Consider the following 21,872-nt stretch of genomic DNA (forward strand, 5'->3'; position numbering starts at 1 on the left):
GTCTCGATCTCCTGACCTTGTGATCCGCCCGTTTCGGCCTCCCAAAGTGCTGGGATTACAGGCTTGAGCCACCGCGCCCGGCCGTGAATTTCTTAAAAGCAGGGTCAGTGTCTTGCTCTTCCTGGTATCCACATCTGTGGGGTATGCTCACAGTTGTGAGCACAGGCTGGGGGCTCAATCAATTATCTCCTTGAATGAAAGCAACTCTTCTTCCCTCTTCTCTTCAGAGTCACTTTTATTTTTGGCCAGTAGTAAGTTGAGAAGACTAACTGGGAAAAGAAGGGTCAAATCGAGGTCCCCCTCTTGATAGTGAAGCCTAGGCCTCTCTAGTTTCTGTCCCTCCCTCCCAGCAATGTACATTCAAGCTCTGTGACCAGCATGGCCCCCAGACTTGCCTTTCTGCCATGGGCACGGGCAGCACTGCTGTAGCTGCTATTGGTGGTGGGCGATGACAGGTGTGTAGCATGGAGGTGTAGGGGCCTCCTGACTCTCATCCTCTGTGCTCTGTCCCAGCACCCTGTCTCAGTGCATCCATGCTGCTGCCGCACTGCTCTACCCCTTCAGCTGGGCGCACACCTACATCCCTGTTGTCCCTGAGAGCCTTCTGGCCACCGTCTGCTGCCCCACCCCCTTCATGGTTGGAGTACAAATGCGCTTCCAGCAGGAGGTCATGGACAGCCCTATGGAAGAGGTATGATGTGGCAAGAAGAATGCATGATTTGGAGCCAGGTAGACTGGGATTCAGATCCCAGCTCTGCTTACAGCTGTGTGATTAGGGGCAAGTTACCTTACCTCTTTAAGTCTGAGCTTTCTCATCTCTAAAATGGGGATAACAGTGTTCACTTCCTAAGGATTCTGGGGGAAACCACCTGCATAGAGCTCCTAACCTGGCACCCGACACACAGTTGATGCTCAATAAAAGCAGGCTCCCTTCCGAAGGCTTTCCCTTTAGGCATAAGGGGCAGCGGATAGCTTATTCAGGGGTGATCAGACTGTTCTATGCCAGCTGACCCTGATGAGCAGTCTTCGGGGTGTCCCATCTCATCCAAATGGATGACACAGCTGGTCTATACAACACACACCCCATTGGAATGTATTTGAATTCCTTGGAAATGAGCTAACATGGCCCTCTGGCAAACTGAGTCTTAAGAATGCAGCAAGTCATCTTTCTGAGTAGCTCAGAGCTAAGTTGGTTAATGAGCATATAGGTCTGAATCCTTTTTCATTTTGTTAGCTTCTTACATCTTGGCAGTGCCCCAGACAAACCAGAGGACTCAGTTGTGAAAATGGGCATTAAAAGCATAAATCTATCCCCACTGTTGGAAAAATAAATCAAAGCATGTGCTTTAGAGTGGTCAGTAGGGACTTTCAAAAGATAGCATGTTCCTATACCTTAAGCCAGAAGAGGGACTTGGGAATATCTGCCCTGGCCATAACCATTGACTCATTCCAAGAGATTACTGAGCTCCAGAGACTTATCCAAGGCCACACAGACAACAGTGGAACCTAGCACAGATAAAACCATACCCCCTCCTATAGAAACTATTGCTGGGAAGTAAAGAAGGCTGTGTTTCCTTTCTTTGCTCCACTAGCCCCTCATCCTTCCTTAGGACTGCTGAGTACACATGCCCTTTGAACCAGCCTTAGCTTTGTGACTAACTGGGACAAAGTATTAGCCCCATGTTTAGCAATAAACATTTAAATGTCCCAACCCCAGAAGTTATGAAACTTCCTGACTCTGCAGCTCCAGCTCCCTGGAAGCCGTGGCTCCTCTCCTGATGGCCAGACTCTGGCTTTTGGTAAGGGATTACTCCACAGACAATAATATGCCCAAATACTGGAAAGAGTTCTGGGAACAATCTTGAAAAACAAATTATTTATACACACACTTTCCTCCCAGTCCCTCAAAGGAACAGTCTTCCCTCCATGAAGGCATCTGAGCCTATGTATACAAGTGGTTTCAGGCCTGGACTAGTTCAACTTTTCTCCCCTGACGACAGATAATTACAGTGCATGCTCTATTTTTTGGCATACTTTCCACTCTCTTTCCTTGTATTTGGAAGAAGGGACAATGGAAGGATCATTCTCTCTATTGTCAAGACCAAGGGTCACAAATGGAAAAGAGAGGCCCAGCAGGCATTTAAATGACCAACACATGATTTGGGAAATTACAGTAAACTGGTGGGAACATTCCCTGCCTAAAGCAGGCAACTGCTACTCAGTTCCACCTGAGTGTTGTCCTTTAGAAATGTGGACCCAGTGTTAGATCTCCTGACTTTTCAGAAGCCCCAAATCCAAATTTTTTGTGAGATAGTCCAGTTTAAATATTGGAAACCAAATCAATTATTTAAAAATACTGTAAGGATCAAAGAAACAGATCTGCTGGTTGGAATCAGCCAGCAGGGTGCCTATTTGTAATCTCTGGTCTAGACTGAAGGCTCCCTGGGCAGTTCCAGCCCTGTGCTTATCTTACCTGAGGACTGTAGACACATGGTCTCCTCACTTCCTTTCCTTTCCTCTTCCTGTTGACCCTGGGCTCATTTCTTTCCTTTGCAGTTTCCTGCTGGAAGGCCCAAAGCTGTGAGGGAGTTTTTCTTTTTTTTTTTTTTTCTGAGATGGAGTCTCGCTCTGTCACCCAGGCTGGAGTGCAGTGGTGTGATCTCTGCTCACTGCAGGTTCTGCCTCCTGGGTTCACGCCATTCTCCTGCCTCAGCCTCCAGAGTAGCTGGGACTACAGGCGCCCATGATTACGCCCGGCTAATTTTTTGTATTTTTAGTAGAGACGGGGTTTCACCGTGTTAGCCAGGATGGTCTTGATCTCCTGACCTCGTGATCCACCCGCCTCGGCCTCCCAAAGTGCTGGGATTACAGGAGTGAGCCACTATGCCCGGCAGGAGTTTTTCTAATAGAAAATTGTACATAAGTTGTTGCAAGCATGAAAAAAAAATAAAAAGATGTTGGTCTCTGTTCTAGAGAGCAGGGAGTTGAAGGGGGAATCATAGAGAGAGGAATGTAATCTCAAGAATATCAGTCTAGGCTTGGAAAAAAATTGGTTCTCTTATTAGCAGTATAGTGTGACCTCAGGAAGCTTCTTTGGGTCTGTTTCCTCATCTTCAAAATGGAGATGGTATCTGCCTCACAAGACTGTTGCTTAAGATCAAATGTGTAAAGCACTTATGTGAGCAATCTACTAAATGCTCCAGGTAGAAGCAATTTCTGCAATGTTTTACTAAGGGAGTGACTGGCTGTGATTTCTCCATCTTGTATTTCCCTTCTACCTTAGCTCTTTCTCCTTCTCCCTTCCTGCAAACACCCATACTCTTTCCTCAGGAAGGGAACTGAGATTTCCAGAGGGGAATGGTGAGAAAGGAGAATGCTAGACAGGAAATCAGAACTGAAGATATTGATTTTGTTGCTACCTGGGCTGAAAGATACAGCCACAGGCAGAAATCAAGATGGTAAATCCTCTAGAGGTCTATGAAGAAAGGGGACCAGAGAAAGCCAGTCTATGTTTATTTCAGGTCCTGCTGGTCAATCTTTGTGAAGGAACCTTCTTAATGTCGGTAAGTATCTGGGTTCAGATCCCCCGCAGGTCTACCACCAACTCTACCACTCTAGTTTCCACTTACTTAAACAAACATTAAGTTCTTTGTTGAGTGAGAATCTGTGCTAAAAAGACCGCATCTCTCTCAAGGAGCCCATGGACATAAACACAGATGACTTCACTATAAGACAACCAGTGATAGTGCCTTTTAAGCAAGGGATATAAATCAAGTACCACCGGGGTGGAGAGGATTCCTTGCTAACGTCTAGAGTCAAACTAAAGGCCAAGAAACAGCTTATGTTGTTTCTGTCCCATGTGGCTGATTATTTGTGGGTGGAGTAGGGGTGTAGAATTCATGCCCTCCTTATGCTTTTCTGCCAACCCGCTTCACTCCACACTTCCTTCCTGCTTGACCTTGGAGCTCTGTCCTCCTCTAGGTTGGTGATGAAAAAGACATCCTGCCACCGAAGCTTCAGGATGGCATCTTAGACTCTCTCGGTCAAGGGATCAATGAGTTAAAGAGTAAGTCCTCTTATTTTGGGACTCTCCAGGGAGTGCAAGGGCGTGATTCTCAATCATTCCCTTCTAGAACTAAAATGAACTCACTCAGCAGTCCTAGAACCAGCCCTAGAGGCCTAGAACCTAGGGCAAGTCTGAATTTGGGATTGTATTCTTCCTAAGCAATGGCAGAGAACCCATACCCAGATTGCCATTTCAGTCAGTAATTATGAACCCTACCCTAGGGCTTTCCCCAGGAGCTTTCAGCCTGCATGAAAGCCATTCTTGGAGGTGAGTTTGGGTAATTTCATCCTTCTGCTACCCTCTGAGATGGCCTTTATATCTCCTGCAGCTGCAGAACAAATCAACGAGCATGTTTCAGGCCCTTTTGTACAGTTCTTTGTCAAGACTGTGGGTCATTATGCTTCCTATATCAAGCGGGAGGCAAATGGGCAAGGTCACTTCCAAGAACGACCCTTCTGTAAGGCTCTGACCTCCAAGACCAACCGCCGATTTGTGAAGAAGTTTGTGAAGACACAGCTCTTCTCACTTTTCATCCAGGAAGCTGAGAAAAGCAAGAATCCTCCTGCAGGTAGTGACAGTCCCCATCAGTCTAAGCCTATCATAGAAGGTTACCTCTAGAATACAGAGGAGGGGAAAGAAAGAATATTTCTCTTTAGAAACCCACAAAATAGGTATAGGCTGACTTTTATTAGTGGAGTTGAAATGACGTAACCTGAAACCTAAGAAAATGTCTAATGGGCTGCCATTTTGTGGAAGCTGGTTTACTCATTAGCCAACAGGACTGAGCCCTTTCCTTTGTTTCAGTCTAGAGCTAATTCCTGCTAAGTATCTATCCTCTGTTTATGGGCTCCTTTTTGGACAGAACTGAATGTTTGGATCTCCAGAAGCCTGTGAGGCCAGAGACATCCTGGCAGGGATGGGAGTATGGGGAGCAGACAGGATATTTCTGATCCTTATTCCTGAGCTCATTATAGTCTGCCTGATCAGATCAGATGCCTCTAACACCTGTATCCGAACCTACAGGCTATTTCCAACAGAAAATACTTGAATATGAGGAACAGAAGAAACAGAAGAAGCCAAGGGGAAAAACTGTGAAATAAGAGCTGTGGTGAATAAGAATGACTACAGCTACACACCATTTCTGGACTTCAGCCCCTGCCAGTGTGGCAGGATCAGCAAAGCTATCAGTCCCCCAAATCCATAACCTCACTCTGAGTCTTGGTATCCAGGTATTGCTTCAAATTGGTGTCTGACATTTGGATCCCTGGTATCGATTTCTCAGGACTTTGGAGGGCTCTGACACCATGCTCACAGAACTGGGCTCAGAGCTGCATTTTTTGCAGAGGTGACAGGTAGGAAACAGTAGTACATGTGTTGTAGACACTTGGTTAGAAGCTGCTGCAACTGCCCTCTCCCATCATTATAACATCTTCAACAGAGAACACACTTTGTGTTCGAAAGGCTCAGCCTCTCCACATGAAGAAGTCTGGACGTGTAAGGATGAGAGTAAAGAGGAAAATCTTATTTTTATGTGTGTCTTTGGCTTTTACTATGGGTGGAGAATGAGGAAAATAAGGCAATGAATATGAGAATCAAGTGGACTACAAGTGGAGGACCTGGCCATGGTGGTCCTGAACCTCGGGATATGTTTGGAGTGATAGAATCATGGGGGGCAGCAGCTCTACTTCTTCTAAGAGGAAGGGTAAGAGATACTGGTAAAAGCAGCAGCAGCACTCGACACAGGGCATCCAAGTCCTTGGTTTGGAGTCAGGTGTGCTTTCCAGAATCCTGGGAGGAGAGGCTCTTCACTGAAAGGAAGCAGCTTCAGTCTAGAGTAATTTGAGGACAGGAATTTCAGTCAACAGCAGCCTGTGAAGAACACTACATGGCTTCCATAAGTAGGTCGGTTTCCCCATCACGTTCAGTTTGCACTAGCCCTTTACCTTCAGTCTTGGACATCCTACCTCCAACTGATCTTTATTTTGAGCAGCACAGTTCAATTCTTTAGCTAAAGATGAAGGGATCTCTGCACTGACGTTCTTTCCCTTTGAGAAAAGAATCATAATTTTAAGAGTCTGAAGGAGTTTAGTGGTCACCTAGTCTCCCCTCCCTTGATACCTCTACCGATAGTTTCTACTCAAGCACTGGGAAGCTTTTTTAGAAGAATCTTATCTTCAAAAATTCTACCTTTTTAATGCGTGTATTTGTGGCCCTCAGAAGTTCCTAAATTCTGTACAAAGAACACAAAAGTTTCTGGAGGGTGGAACAAGGCATATTGAAGTTAAAGCCAATGTAATTTGCTTTTGGGAGTGCAGAGACCTACTGCAGGTGGCAGATGTCCCACTGTCCACACACCATGCTTAGCTACACTACTATTCTTCACAGCTTCTAGGAATTACATTTTTTTTTTTTTGGTAGTTTATGGCAGTGGTGCCTAAATATGGTTGTACCTTCAAAGGTTTCAGAAAAGGAACTGGAATCCTGAGAATCTTGTGAAAACACCCTCTAATGCCTCATCACAAATATACCAAATTATCTCCAGTGATAGGAACTGTAAATCTGTACTTTCTTAAAAGGTTCTTCAGGTAAGGTTTGCTGAGGCTTATTAGAAATGTACCCTTGATTTGATGCTAATGCTGTATTTAGGGCTGAAGGATGCACACACTAAATGTCTGAGTGCTTTTCAGATTCCATCTATGCTGAAAAAGAATGTAAGAGAATAAACACATTTCAATTAGCCCTCAACATCTTGCTTTAGAGCTTTAGCCCACTAAAGCCCAGTATAGTATAGGAGAGAACACTGCACCAGGTTTCAGATCTGGATTCTAATTTTTGTTCTGAAAAATAGCAACTGACACTGGCATGCCATTTAACCTCTCCAGGCCTCAATTTCCACTACAGATAATACCCGATGTGTCAGTAAGACAACTGATGTAACTTTGCCAAACAAGTAGAATTATCCTTCCTTCTTTGTCCTGCTCTGTCCTAGCTTTCAATACTTGATCTGCCCTAACATTTTCCTGTATGTATTTCTTTATCCCAGATATTGGAACAATTGCTAGCAAGGAAAGGTAATGACAGATTTTCATTTCCCAATATAGTCTGGCAAAGAAATTAAAGGTTTACTTCTCCTTGCTAATCCAATCCACACGGGATGGATGGAATCATTAAAAGTGCAAGCAAGGAGTGCTCTGGCTGCCATACAAGACAGTGTAGCTACTGTTTATTCCTGATTATGGGACAGGATATAGATGAAAATCAATAATAAGACACCTCATTTTAGCCAAGAGTTTAAATCTTTTCTCCTGTGTCCCTCTTCTTCAAGCAACTGAATTATCTGTATAAAATGGAAACATATCTGGTTCCCATTTTAAACTATAGTACAGATACCAGAGAGGAGAGTGCCAGAAAAGGAGAGTACAAAGTGACCCCTTAGAGAGGCCCAGGCACTTGCTGAAAATTGAGGGGAAGGGTCTGATATTTCTAAGTGACTGATAATTACATAGGTCATGACTACAACACAAAAAAACCATTGACAGGAAAGATGGACATAGTTCTCCTTTTTAAAGTTAAAGTTTCTACAAAATAGAAATGTCACAAGACACATTACAACAATGCAGTGGACCAAATTTTCTTATTTATTAAAGAACAGAAATAAATTTTGCTTAAATTTAAAAAAATAATATTAAAACTTAGTTTATCTTTCCACTGAATAAAACTGAGAAAAAGTTGGCTTTCAGATCAATATTTATTTAAAAAAATAAAATGGGAAATTGACAAAGTTACCACATTATTCTGCATGCTAACAGGATTTCCCAAGCCTGTGAGAGAATCATTTCTTGAGCAATTAAAAAAAAAAACAACAAAACTTCCTCAACAATGTAAAAATAGGAAACCTTTCAATCCAAATTCAAGGTCTTTATTACTAGTTCCACCTCACAAGCTAGTGGGATGTATCTGTGTCACAAGCTGAACTCCTTAGTAAAGAAAGCTTGAGAAGACACTAAACAAGGATGTTACTAAAAGACGATGATTTGTTAAAATTATAAAGCAATCATCTTTTGGCCTGCAAATAGTCAACATCAGAACTCTCCACCACTGTGGATCTGGCTCCCCATCACAATGTTATTCTGAATCCAGGATAATTACAATCACATGGCATTTTTTTCTGAATGCTTTCTTGGCCCAAACCCTGCATGATAACATATACAATTTACAAGATGGGACTTGAAATTCCCATTCTCACACAGGATAGTTAGGGAGTGTTACCAATAATAAAGAATAAAAGTTATACAACATTGATTATTATAAATTATATTTGTTCTTATCCACCCCCATTCTCCTTAATATGTTCAGATTCTTTCCTGCAGGAAACATGGTGTTCCTATATAATACCAATTACATCATTAATGATGATTAGAATGAGCTGTAGAAACCTTGATTCTGAAGACATGTATGTGCAGGTGAGACGCAATCTGATTGCAAACACTGACACAGTAGCGGATCAAATCAAAGAAAGAGAAAACCTGGAAAGAAAAGAGACATTCTCAGCACCCGTTTAGGCTCTCCCTAAGCTTCCTGAAAGTAAAGAGGAGTGGACTCTGTTTTCTCTGCAGATTGACCTTCCATTCTAAACAATAATTCAATTTCCTTGCAATCTTTCCTTCACACACAAACTCTTTGTTAGAGAGACAGATGGCAAATATTTTAAGCTTTATGGGCCTTATTGTCTTTGACACAGTTGCTTAACTCTGCCGTTGTAGCATGAAACCAGCCAAAGACAATATATAAATGAATGGCCATAGCTGTGTTCCAATAAAACTGTATTTACCAAAACAGGCTATGGACCCACAGGGTGTAGTATGCCGATTCATGCTCTTTTACTCAGTCAGCAATTTGCAATTTATGAGCCCTGCCTGATGTAGGCAGGACTAGTAAGATTAATGCAACAAATAAAAGGCTCAAATATAAAGTCACAGAACTCTCACACAGCCCCATTTATGTGGATTTCTGACATTCCAGATCATTACAATTATATGAACTATCTCTCATAACTGGTTCATCAAAATAAGAAAACAAACAACCTTCAAACCCTCAAACCATGAAATAAGACTTAGTACAATACCTACCAGGGCAATCCAAAGTACAATATATTCATCAATAAAGCTGTTAAAATACTGGTCCAGAAACAAAAGTGCTGGACCTATGAATGCTGTGTCATGCAAATGCATTTCACTTTTCGTCATGTGTGCAACCTATGAATAAAACAGAATAACGTAGGCATTTTCATAGGAGGACAATTGTGGACTACAGAGTAAATCATATTGTGCTCAGATATCAACTTCCAATAATTATTTAGGAATAGCTGTTGAATTCCCAAAACTAAAAACCCAACAATAAGAAATGTGTCTGAGAAAGAAAGGGATATATCATGTCAACTAACCCGCCAAAAGATGCTTTTCACAAGGAGCCTTGATTTGAGTGTCCAGATTGAGACTGAAGAATGTAGATAAACTGAACAACCAAATTAAACAGTGGATAAAAGGGTGAAAAGTTGTATGTTTTCCAAGAACTTCCAGTAACTTCAAATTGTAGCTTCACAAAGGGTAAAAATAGTACCCATGTTGGTATCAAGAGATTCTGATTAGAGGAGGGCAAACTCTAGGACCATTTAGGAAGCACAGAATGAAAACTATGGCCATAAAACCAAAATAAGATAAAAGTGAAAAACAAAACAAATAAAAACTCAGGTGCTTACCACAAGCTTATTAGTGATTTTAGCAGACACAAAACCAAATGTCAGTATATAAAGACAGGGATGCTTTTCAAAAAGCTGAACTGCGGATTTCTTGTAGATCATTGCAGCTAATGTAATCACTGATCCAATATGGAGAAAAGGAGAAAGGACACTTGTTCCCTGTACAGAGTGAAGAGAAGAGTTAATAGTATTCAGTGCTCATCAGATACTACATGGATCTGCTCCAGAACAGTTCAACTCAAACTTTCAGGAACCTCATGGTACCTGATAGGCAGTAATTTCTATAAATCACAAACTAGAAGAGCTAATGAAAAGTAACAGCATAAATTGATTAGGCACAAACTGAAGATTTCACTTAAGAGACCAGGCTTATTTTTACAAAGCAGCTCATACTTTAAAAAACATGTGAATAAGTATGTGTGTGTGTGTGTGTCTGCATAAAAGTATGACTATATAAAGCATATAAATGTGGGTAAGTATATACAAAATTGAAGTTTTGAACATTAGTTTCTTTAAAGGCTATGTATAAATTATAAATTAACAAATGATTTTATACATTTGAAATAAAAAACAAAATGACAACAAAACCAAGTCCTAGTGTAAACAAGTGTTGAAAATCTTAAGGCATACTTACTGCTATTGTTGATCCATTTTTGCCAACACCACCTGTGAAGATTACACGGAAGTAATTTGTACAGGAAAATATAGTCCCTGCTACAGTACAAAGTGCAGGAAAAATTTTCATTTGAATATTCAGCACTGGAATCTTTAATGGGTAGAGAGAGAAAACAATTAAAACATACACAAACTAAGAAAACAGTCTAATATTTGATTCATCTTCCCAAAAACTTTCCATTTCCTCCAATTACATAAATATGTAAAGTAATGAAAGTTTCCTTTTCCTCTTCATTACAAGCAATACAGCAAGTCTCAAGAGTTGAGACTATTTAGAAATTAATCTCACTTCTGATATCAACCTTAAAAAAAAACAAAACAGATTCAACTTGATTAACTTGTGTCACAAGTTAAGACAGATTCACCTAATGCATCCCAGAGGCCTTGCAGCAGTGAACCAGGATGTGTTCTGGCCTTTTAATAAAAGGAGTGCACCTCGCCTTTTTCTTTGTATATGTTTTTGAATTCTACCTCTGAATCTGTAGAACATTCATAATTGTTGTGAGGAAGTATGAAGCATAACAGAAATGTTGCAACTAGATATAAAAATCTCCAGAGTACAGAGAATGGAAGACAAAATTTCTATTCAGAAGAGTTCCCAACTCCAAATTGTTAGGATACAGGCAGTAAAAGCAAAAGGCAACTAAGAAGGCATTCACATGCAGGAGAAAAAACAGGTCAAGTACAAACAGATTCTACTACTATGCATCCAAAATTTTAAAGTTTAAATGTACTTTTCAGAAAAGTGAATAGTACATTCATAAAATATACTGAAAATGTGTTTATTTACCTGAAGTATGGAGGACAGAGTGGACTGATATCATGCATTTAATCTTGCAAACACAATATCCATCATTTAAAATGAAATATACTTGTACTGAATTTTAAAAATCATTTAAGAGTCTCTTCTTTTTTGCACCCCTCCCTTTAGCTTTTTTGGTCTCAAATTTTGTCTAATATGGATTGAAAAGAAAGTAACAGTAAAATAAATGACGTAGTCTAGTAATCGAAACAAATGATTATAGAAACAAGATTCCAAAAGCCCCCAATGGTTTAATAAGCCATGAGTTTTTACAATGAAAAAAAATTTTTTTTTTTTTTAAATTGAGACAGAGTCTTGCTCTGTCATCCAGGCTGGAGTGCAGTGGTGTGATCTTGGTTTACTGCAACCTCCACTTCCAGGTTCAAGTGATTCTCCTGCCTCAGCCTCCCGAGGAGCTGGGATTACAGGCGGCCACACCAGGCCTGGCTAATTTTTGTATTTTTAGTAGAGACGGGGTTTCACCATGTTGGCTGGGCTGGTCTCGAACTCTTGACCTCAAGTGATCTCCCAGCCTCAGCCTCCCAAAGTGCTGGGATTACAGGTGTGAGCCACCATGCCTAGTTACAATGAAAGCATTTTAATTAGGGCTGTTTACACTTTGTACGGCTGTCATCTATCTACACTTTTAAAATCAAATAGCAAATGTGGCACTTCCTACTATATGGAAAACCTCAGTTAAGATTGGAAGACATAAATCTTAATGTTTGGATACTTCATTTCTTCAAAACTCTCAAGAACTCACTTTGTTTAGATAACTCCATTACCTCTTGCAAAAATGCAACTCTAAAGAAAAATTGAAATCAAATGTTCAAGTTTAAGCTGTACTGAAGCAGTGTTAAATTTTCTGAAATTAACTAGGTCAACCTAAAAGTCAAGTCCTAAACTATCCTAAATGGTTATCTTCTCCCCCTAAATCTCCAACCTCTGCAGTCTAAGTTCAAAACTTGTTTTCAATAAAGGAGAAAATCAACACCATGGTTGCTTTGAACTCCAAGAGATTTTTCTGCTCTTGTTCAATAAACCAGGGACATTACGTTCTCAATCTGATGCACCTGGCTGAAACTCAATACTGTGGCTAGTTTCCTGGTTCCCAGACTCTCTTTCCACCCCTCCCACTTTTGATTCCACAGAGACAAAGGATCTCTCTGGCAAAGGGGAAAATACTATACTTTTCTCAGATTCCAAAAAAAGCAAAGCATTATTCTATCACAGGGGCAGCCCTGTATTAGGGCCAGGGTACTAAATGAGTACCATCTCTGTATAATAGTCATCTGTGTCATAAATGAACTGAATGAGAGTCATAACTGTATTTATAATTTGGTGAAATTGCCTTGGGATCGTAAAAATTGTTGCCTTTTAAAAGAATAAGTACAAACATTAGAAAAGCCAGGAAAATTAGTACATGGCTTGGATTATAAAGTAAGGAAGCAAGCTATTGACCTAGGAGCAAAGCATCATAGATTCTTAAGGTTCTCATCACTTTTGTCATATATGTTAGCTACATACACCAAAACATAAGCTCCTGAGTGACGCATTTTGTTTGAATTGATTTTGTACACTCTCTAGAGCCCTGGTTATTGTAGGTGGCTCAATACACATTTGTTAAATGAAGACTAAAATCTCCCTTTCTCTTACTTTCTATGTAGAACTTCTGTTTTGGGAGAGTATGAAGAAACACCTAGCCCCCACATTAGCAATGAAATGAGCTACCAAGAAAATATGAGGCAAAGTGAAGGAAAAGATCGAGTCAAAGGAATCCCAAGTCTCAGCAGGTGATCCTTTAAAAATTGGCACTCCTACTTACAAAAAACACAAAGTGTTGCCATTCTCACCCCACACTTAAGATCAAGGAGGGTGGCACATTCTATCCTTCCCTCAGGTCAAAAAGGACAGGCACATTCTGTTTTTCCCAACCTTTTTCTTTCTGTCATCATCTTGGAACTCATCAAAGGTGGCCAAAGTGCATCCACTCTTTAGAAATAGCCAAAGAGCTATACCAAAGACATCTTTATGTCAGGACTGCTTGCAGTTTCATGTCTTTAAGAGTCGGGAAGAGTAAGAATTCCTTTGGGTCACGGTGTCTGTCCTATAGGCCAGGTGAAAACTCTTCAGACTCATACCATGAAGGTATGCATCCAAATAATAACAATGTAATGTAATTCACTTTTAAAAAGGTTAGAGATAGAAAAAGAAAATCTAAATTATCAGTATCTTTACCAGATTACAAAGGTCATGTTTTCTGGTTCAATAGTTTGTATTAATGCAGACTACTATCAGTTAGTAAACTTTGACTAGTTTTCTTATAAGCATGATAAAATGTCCTTATAGGCTTTGTACACCAGAGCAGAAATAAAAAGTATCATTTTGAGATTAGACACTTTCCTCAAAGAATGTGGGAATGCCTGTTTGTAAATCATTTTAATGTAAATGAATTCCACCAAAATACAGCAAATGTTAACATAATTCCAGTGTCCACAAAGGAAAATCACCCTATCAGAATTGTTTAAGTGTAAAGGCATTTTAAAGTCTTGTAGTTCAAGAATGAGGTATCACTTTATACTACATAGAAAGTCTTCAGTCGGACCAAATGAATCCTGAAACTTTACCTGCAATAGTAACACTCACCTAGTTGCCTTAACTGAATTCCAGAAAGTCCTTTGTGGCTTAATACAATTTGATCAATTACTACATTTACAAGACTCAAGCATCAGTAAAAGTAACCATGAGTTGATTATATGTAAGTCTCTTCCAAAGTAAGAATATATTCTTTTCTGTTTTTTTAAAGAGGGATAGGATAGAAGATAGTTCCAAGACATTCTAAAAGGAATGTCTTTTGGGGAAGCAAAAAACAAAAAAATATGCTTTTTGTTTCTTGCAATGTATAAAACAAGTACTGACTTTTATGGATGAAGACAATTTCTTTCCTTTGGGGAAAAAAAAAGGGAAAACAACAACAACAACAATAACTATAACCTATGGTAAAAACTCATCTCTTTGGGGAAAAAAATTAGCAAAGAATGGGTAATCCATATGTAATAGATGCAAATCACTTACCTTTACAAAACAGCTGATCTTCTGGAATCAGCCTTATGAAGACATCTGCACTGTTTCTATTTGTTCTGACCATAAACTTGCTTTCTAAATGTCAGTAAAAGCCTTCTAATTTAATGAGGATTTGGAAGGCAATTTCCATTTTATGGCCTCAATCTCAGAAGAGATGTAAATTTCACACCTGAACCCTAAGTGAGTATCTCTTCTCCATTTGGCACGCAAATAAGTGAGAGCTCAATATGTAGTAATTGTCCTGTATTAGCATAATGCAATTCAAAACAGTATATTCAGTAATGAACCCATAATGCTAAGTAAAAAAAAAAAATAATATAGGGATCTGAGGTCAAATATGGGAATCTGTATTGGGAGTTGTTAAAAAAAGAAAAAACAGAATATTTCACTAAGTCTCCAAATATATCACCAGAGAAGTCAGGTTGTTCCCTTTTAGTTTAATGATGCTAACAGTAGGACCAAAGTGCTAACAATAGGATGAAGGGGCACGGGGAGAATCTGTTTTCCTGTTGCAACCTCACCTCACGAATCCTGAAATTAGACTGCTAGTTTACTGGGTCTGGGAACTCCATTTCAGATGTGAATCTGAGAGTTCCTCAGATAAAATATGTAATTTAAAAAGGATAGTTATATTAATTACAAGACAGGACAAAATATTTGATCTTTATAAAAGAAAAAATTATATCTACTATGTACATGTGTAGATTTTTCCTAATGGAAAAAGGTAAAAAGTATATTGAAGCAATTTACTACCAGGCATCACCTAAGAAATAAGGGTATGTATATAATGTGCACAGACAACTTCATTTACAATGTTTTATGCATTTCCATATTTACAAAAAATGATTAGGCACACAGGTTGAGCATCCCTAATCTGAAAATTCAAAATCTAAAATGCTACAAATCCCAAAACTCCTTGAGTGCCAACGTGATGCCACAAGTGGAAAATTCCACAGTTGACCTTATGTGACAGGTCGAGGTCAAAATGTAGGTGCACTAAAGTTTATTCAGCATCTCCAAGTGAAAAACGACCCTCCCAGTCCCCTTCATAGCTGCAATATATCTTTGTGTAAAGACCCATATCCTGTCACGTAAGTACACCCACAAAGGGTAATAAAATGACATTGTGCAGGCTGGACATTCCAACAGCAGGCTCTCCCCAATGCCCGACACGGGGCGAAGAACTAATTACTGCTTTTTAATTTTGTTTTTGTTTTTTGCTTATTATCTGCTGTGTGGTATAAAGATATTGTTGAAAATGTCAAAAAGGCCTGCAGATAATTTTTGGTTAATAGTGATAACATACAGGTATTCTAGTGATGCTACTGTGCTGCTTCACTACCCTGAACACATTATCTTTTCACTGATATGTCTTATGCTTTGCTAAATATATCTATGTGTAAATAAGTGTTAGAAAATGATTGCTTAGCAGTAGTATGTAAATTCAGAGTCAGGAGTAACACTGATGCCAAACCACAGATTATCCACATGGGTGGCTAAGATAGCAACACTTGCTTTCTGATGGTTCAGTACACACACTTCGTTTTATCCACAAAATTATTAAAAATATTGTATAAAATTACTTTCGGGCAATGTGTATAAGATGTATATGAAAATAAATTTGATGTTTGGGCTTGATATCTCCAGATACCAAGATATCTCATGTATGTGCAAAGACTGTAAAATTTGAAAACATCTGAAATCTGAAATGCTGGTCCCAAGAATTATAGACAAGGGATACTTAACCTGTATAAATCAAACACTGACTTGTTTTCCAATAATCAAGCCAGAAATCCCACTTTTTGGATACTGGTATGCTGAAACTTTATGTACAAGATGTTACAAATAATTCTGCAGGGAAAATTTTGGTATACAAGGCTTATAAAAATAATAACATAGTAAAAACTTTAGGAGTGGGGGTAAGCTTTCAGCTTTATGATCTGGTTTCAGGAAAACAAGAACTATTATTTCCTTCCTATAAGGCAAAACTGTTATTAAAAAAAAAGAACTAGTCTACTGAAGAGCAAAAGTAATAAAATTCGTATTTCCTATGCATTAGTCTCAAAAGCCAATAGGGTCTCTATGGTGAAATCTAAGATATATAAATGAATGATATTATGTACATATCTGAATAGTTTCACAATTTTCCCAGTTGACTGTGGATTATTTTTACTCCTTCATCTCCTACCCCTTCACAGACTCATCTTCCCAAAAAAAGACACTTAATTCATTTCTGGCAATAAATACTTCGGGTAGTGTATCAATTACACTTCGTAAGTACCTCATTTTCCATCATAAAGTGAGTTAGGTAAGGGAAAAATGTTGCTCAGTAAATTTCCCTTATACTTTAAAATTAATCTGATTTTTAAGAATTACATTAATTTATGTCTAGTAAATATTTTCTTTGTTAAGCTTTCACCAAATGAATGATAAATACTGTATTCTGAAGGGGTGATGGTAGAAATCAGCAGTTAACTGATGACGAGGGGAGTACAAACTATGACAACCCAAATCTGAAAGAATACATTAAAACTGTAAGAGCAGCAACAACTTTTATTGAGTGCTTATTAATTTGATAGGCACTATTCTAAGTGCTTTACACAATATATTAACTCTTTTAATGCATAAAATAACTTCACGAGATAGGTACTACTAATGACCTCATTTTACAGAGGAGGAAACTAAGCCAGAGAGAGTTACACAACAGATTAAGTTCACACAGTAGGCCGTGCAGCTTGGGTCAAACGCACACAGTCTGGTTCCAGAGCTTGTGTTCTTCTTGGCCCCCATATTTTACTCCCTACCTCAGAGGTTTGTGGAACAGAATCTGTTTGTAGGAGTCACTGTATTTCAGATAGACCTGGAAATCAAGGTCCAAGCTCATTCAAACAATTCCATGGCACTGATTTCATTCAACAGGCATTTATCCTGTTTTGGAGCTAGAGTTAACTTGCAATCTCAAATTTGTTATTCAGCTTTACGTATATGACAGAGAAACTGGTAGACTCACGTAGTTAAGAAAGAGAATAAAAGGTCTAATTTAATCTTGTCACTGGTTAACTTGTTAATAGTGTCTGCTGTTTCCTCATCTGTAAAATGGGATGACAATACTAATTCAGATTCTCAATGGCCTTCAAAAATAACAGCCCTGGAATAGTCCTAACGTTCCACATAACTCCAAGTAGTAAAATTCACCATCCTCTAAAGAGAAGTTGTGTTCTACTGTTTGCTATGACTTTTCATTTTCAGAAAAAATACAAGAATTTCACACATTACCCTTTAACTGGATTATTGCATATTACAAAACACAAGCAAAAGACAACATGCATTAAATGGGATACACAATGTGAAAAAAGTTACCATAGACTGCCAAAAAGGTGGTCCTCCAATCACTGCCAGCAAATGCATGATTATTATGAAGATTTGCACTTCAGTCACATCAATTCTGATTAGGTACAAAGAGCCAAAAAAGCAGAATTACTCACAACAATTTCAAGTTAATTACGTGCAAGCTTAGCAGCATTCCTCTATCATGCACAATAGAAAAAAAAATCTCAAATATTGAGGAAAGGGGAAAAGGAGGCATCAAAAATTTGTTATGAGCAAAATCATATAAAATCCAAAGCCTTTTAATTTAATTTGATGAATTTCAAAGAGCAATAAAAACCCCTCCTTTCCAAAGGAAATTTCTGACTCATTGAAGTTGGGCTGAAACCATAGGTTAACCTTTCCCACCAAAAAAAAAACCAAAAAAAACAAAAAAAACAAAAAAAAAAAATTGAGGAGGTATTAAATTTTGAGTATCAAGCAGAGGATTACACTGCACTGCTATAAAATATGAAATCTTGAAATAAGTGCTTTGTAGTATTAGATGAAATAAATGGTGCACTTTAACTCACTGAGACTTTGTAACACTTACTGTTCTTTAGATATATTCATTTAATGTCTGCCATTGTATAGGTGTGAAAACAAAAATCTCCTCCAGTTCTCAAATTCTTATTCTTACTAGGTTAACTACTCTAAGACTTCTGCAAAGAAGACACTGAAAGCAGCCAAGAATTAGCTTTGGGGTTGCTGAAAATAATCTTACAGTCAAGAAGAGACAAACCTCATGCACAACAGGGCAGCAGAAATTAGAGGCCTGAAAGTGTGAAAAAAAGAATATGGGCAAAAAGATTGAGAAGCAAAACATACGCTGTTTTTCCTTTCCTCCTGTAAATTAGCACTTTCTACAATTTTGAGATTATCATTCTTAGATTACTGGATTCAAATGCCTTCTAATTTTGAGAACTTACCCTACAGATATGCTTGCACAAAATGATGTTTATACAAGGTTATTCACTATGGAATTATAAATTTACAATAGCATAATTTAAAAAAATTCCCTCAAAGGGAGTAGTTATAAAAATTATGGTACTTCCATAAAATAGAATATTTTGCAGCTTTTAAAGAGTAGGGCAGCTCTCTATATACTGATATAAAAAGTAGCAAAGATATAGTAAGTGAAAATAAGTTGCAGAATGTGTACAGGCTATTTTTTGTGTAAAAAAGAGACAGTATTCTACTTTTATCTTTGCCAGTAATTGCGTAACAAATTTCTCGAAAAATACATTACAAACTAAGAATAGTGGCTACCTGTTGGGGAGTACGGTATAGAAACTGGGGAGCTGGGGGATAAGAATGAGGAGACTTTTCACTGTATACCTTTTTATAATGCTAGTTTTTCAACAAAGTGAATAATTTATCTATTATAAGTAATTAGTCTAAAAGTAGGTAACAACAGCAAAGGGATTCAATTCCCAGAACAGAACAGAGCCTCCATTTCTAAAAATATGTAAAGCAGGTAATCTGTAATGTGAGTTTAAGATACATAAGCTGTCATGCTGTGATAAATAACTGGGTTGAAACTAATGTCTTGCAACTAAAAAAATGGGTCTTTTTTTGCCCAGGAATGTTTTTTAAACACAAGCTTATTTAGCTGCAAACATACAGTGATGTAGTTATCCTGATATACACATTGAAAAAAAAATGGACTGAATTAGGCTAAAAAGAATCTGTAGAGCTGACCTGGTGACTGGTGTTGCCAATAAGGGGAATTACACTCAGTAGCAGATTCAGGAGACTAAGCAGGTAGGTGTCAAAGATGATCGATTCTGTCTTGGGTGGAGGAGGGTAGACATCTTAGAACATTTTGCTGGATATATGAAGTAGCCTTTTGGAAGGGGAAGGGCCAGAAGTATAGAATTACAAAATAAAAATGGAGGGAACCTCATGCAATTAATCTTTGTACCATGGATGAATATAAAAGAGAATAGGAAACATAAAAGATCTTTACAAAGTCTCAAATTGGGATTCTTAGGGCAAGTTTTATAGAATAGTCATTTGAAACTTTCAAAGACAGAATTTTCTTAACCATTCTAATACTGACATTTTATTTAGATGAATAATGTCTTACTGTTATGGAGAGAGGGCCAGGAAAACTTACTTACCAGTTGGTAGTTAGTTAAGAATATTTTTTCTTATTTGCTTATCTGATTTAGAAGAATATTCTGAACTCCAGGATGAGAATCTTCTGCTCTGAATCATGAGAACTGCCTATTATAACTCCTGGAAGTGTGGTTCTAATCTTGACTGTCAATGAAAAAGGGTGCATGCAGTGCAAAGTCATTCCCAGGGATGGGAACTAAAGCAAGCTAAGAGGGACAGGGGGTAGAAATGATAAACAAGAGTTTATGATTCTGTTTAGAAGACAGCTAGTTATATGACAATTCATTCTTCCACCTTTCCACTAAGAAGTCTCAGTATGGGCTCGATTTACTGTAACACATACTAGAAAGAGGCTCATTTTAATCTTTTTGGCCATACAGGAAATACACAGAGGACAGAATATTATATAAGGGTAGGAATTTGGCATGCCTGTAATCACTTTCTTTCATTATTATTATTATTCTTCTCTGAATCATGAGAACTGCCTATCATCAGTGGAGAATCATCAGTGGTAATATTCTCAAGTGTTGGGACTGTTCCTCAAAACCAAAACAAAGAAACTGACCACTACTACCACACCAAGAAAAAAACAATGAAAAACAAAACCAAAAAACCCTTCAAGACACATAGGGTATGTGGTCGAAGAGCACCCAAACACCAGTGATTTTTTTAACAAAACATATGGGAAAACAAATTACTTATGTGTCGCATTAGATTTCTACAGCCTAAAGTTGTAGAGGGAAAAAATTAAATGATACTAACCACAATTTTCTATATCTATGAAGGTACATGAACATCTTGACTACTGCTGCTTTAAAATAATTTCCTGGCTGGGCGTGGTGGCTTACACTTGTAATCCCAGCACTTTGGGAGGCCAAGGCAGGCAGATCACCTGAGGCAGGGAGTTTGAGACTAGCCTGACCAACATGGAGAAACCCTGTCTCTACCAAAAATACAAAATTAGCCAGGTGTGGTGGCACATGCCTGTAATTCTAACTACTCAGGAGGCTAAGGCGGGAGAATTGCTTAAACCAGGCAGGTGGAGGTTGTGGTGAGCTGAGATTGTGCCATTGCACTCCAGCCTGGGCAACAAGAGCAAAACTCTGACTTAAAAATAAATAAATAAATAATAATTTCCTATTTCTACTTCATTTTAATATAGGTCATCAAAAGACAACAAAGAATTCTCCCAATTACTGGGGATAACTCATAATGAATATTCTCATCAGGACACACTTAAATTCCTATGACAAGCCAGAAACAAACATTGTTTTGATGGCTGTCACAAAAATAAAAAAAAAGAAGCAAACCATTCATCTGATGGGGAAGCTATAAATGTGCCAGTCTGAGGTCAAAATAACCTTCAATGCCCATAATAAACTTTAGGCCAATCATTCCTTACAACACTCTAATGGTCTACTGATTAACAGAGAATAAAGTGTACTAAATGAATTTAAACTTCTAAACAAGGGAACAGAGCATCTCTTTAGTTGGAGTGATGATCTCAGGAGGTCTTCATCACTACAAAAAGCTTAGAAAACTCTCTGATCAAGGCAGTTATTACATCAGAAGTGCAAAACAGCTTTTAAAAGGGGGTAGAACAACTCCAAAGTAAGTTAGCTAACTATGAGAAAAATTTCTATTTTGAAAGTTTCCATTTTTGTTTATCAGTGTTCAGAGAGATACCTGACAAATGCATTTGGTTTGAATTCCAGAATTCAGTTTTAATTGAGGGATGTGAAGGGATTTAAATGGAATTCTATGAAAGCTAAGCACATTAATCATCTTTCCCACAAATTTTTAATGTCTTTCCCCTCTAAAATCAGAAACAGACAATCCATTTTTCTTCTACATGTGACATATGCATTTCAAAGATACACTTGCAGTTATTTTGTAAACATAAGTATTTTTGTTAAACTATAAATAGTAAATACAATTGTGTTGTAGTTTGGCAACACAATTGTTTGCATTAGTTTGGTTAACATAGAATATGCATTAGG

At 38.3% G+C, this 21,872-nt stretch overlaps 2 protein-coding genes across 5 annotated transcripts in view; one reads left to right on the plus strand and one right to left on the minus strand.

Moving 5' to 3' along the window:
* Positions 1–5,596, plus strand: part of DENND2D (DENN/MADD domain containing 2D) — a 13,841-nt gene extending 8,245 nt beyond the window's left edge. Inside the window, exons 8-12 of the mRNA XM_011948040.1 lie at positions 514–691; positions 3,522–3,563; positions 3,982–4,066; positions 4,395–4,634; positions 5,090–5,596. Of these exons, the coding sequence (XP_011803430.1) occupies positions 514–691; positions 3,522–3,563; positions 3,982–4,066; positions 4,395–4,634; positions 5,090–5,166 (622 nt within the window). The 3' untranslated portion in view covers positions 5,167–5,596. The remainder of the gene's footprint in view (positions 1–513; positions 692–3,521; positions 3,564–3,981; positions 4,067–4,394; positions 4,635–5,089) is intronic.
* Positions 5,597–5,920: 324 nt separating this feature from the next.
* Positions 5,921–21,872, minus strand: part of CEPT1 (choline/ethanolamine phosphotransferase 1) — a 46,697-nt gene continuing 30,745 nt past the window's right edge. For 3 of the 4 annotated variants that reach the window (XM_011948047.1, XM_011948046.1, XM_011948048.1), the window contains 5 exons: positions 17,746–17,830; positions 10,459–10,590; positions 9,825–9,983; positions 9,196–9,321; positions 7,682–8,592 (listed from right to left, as the gene is read on the minus strand). In XM_011948047.1, the coding sequence (XP_011803437.1) occupies positions 8,473–8,592; positions 9,196–9,321; positions 9,825–9,983; positions 10,459–10,590; positions 17,746–17,830 (622 nt within the window). In that variant the 3' untranslated portion in view covers positions 7,682–8,472. Of the gene's footprint in view, positions 6,112–7,681; positions 8,593–9,195; positions 9,322–9,824; positions 9,984–10,458; positions 10,591–17,745; positions 17,831–21,872 lie in introns of those variants that run through there. The other variant, XM_011948045.1, reaches the window with a different exon arrangement.

The sequence above is a fragment of the Colobus angolensis genome, unplaced genomic scaffold (genome assembly GCF_000951035.1).
Source record: "Colobus angolensis palliatus isolate OR3802 unplaced genomic scaffold, Cang.pa_1.0 Scaffold273, whole genome shotgun sequence".
In the NCBI taxonomy this organism is placed as follows: domain Eukaryota; kingdom Metazoa; phylum Chordata; class Mammalia; order Primates; family Cercopithecidae; genus Colobus; species Colobus angolensis.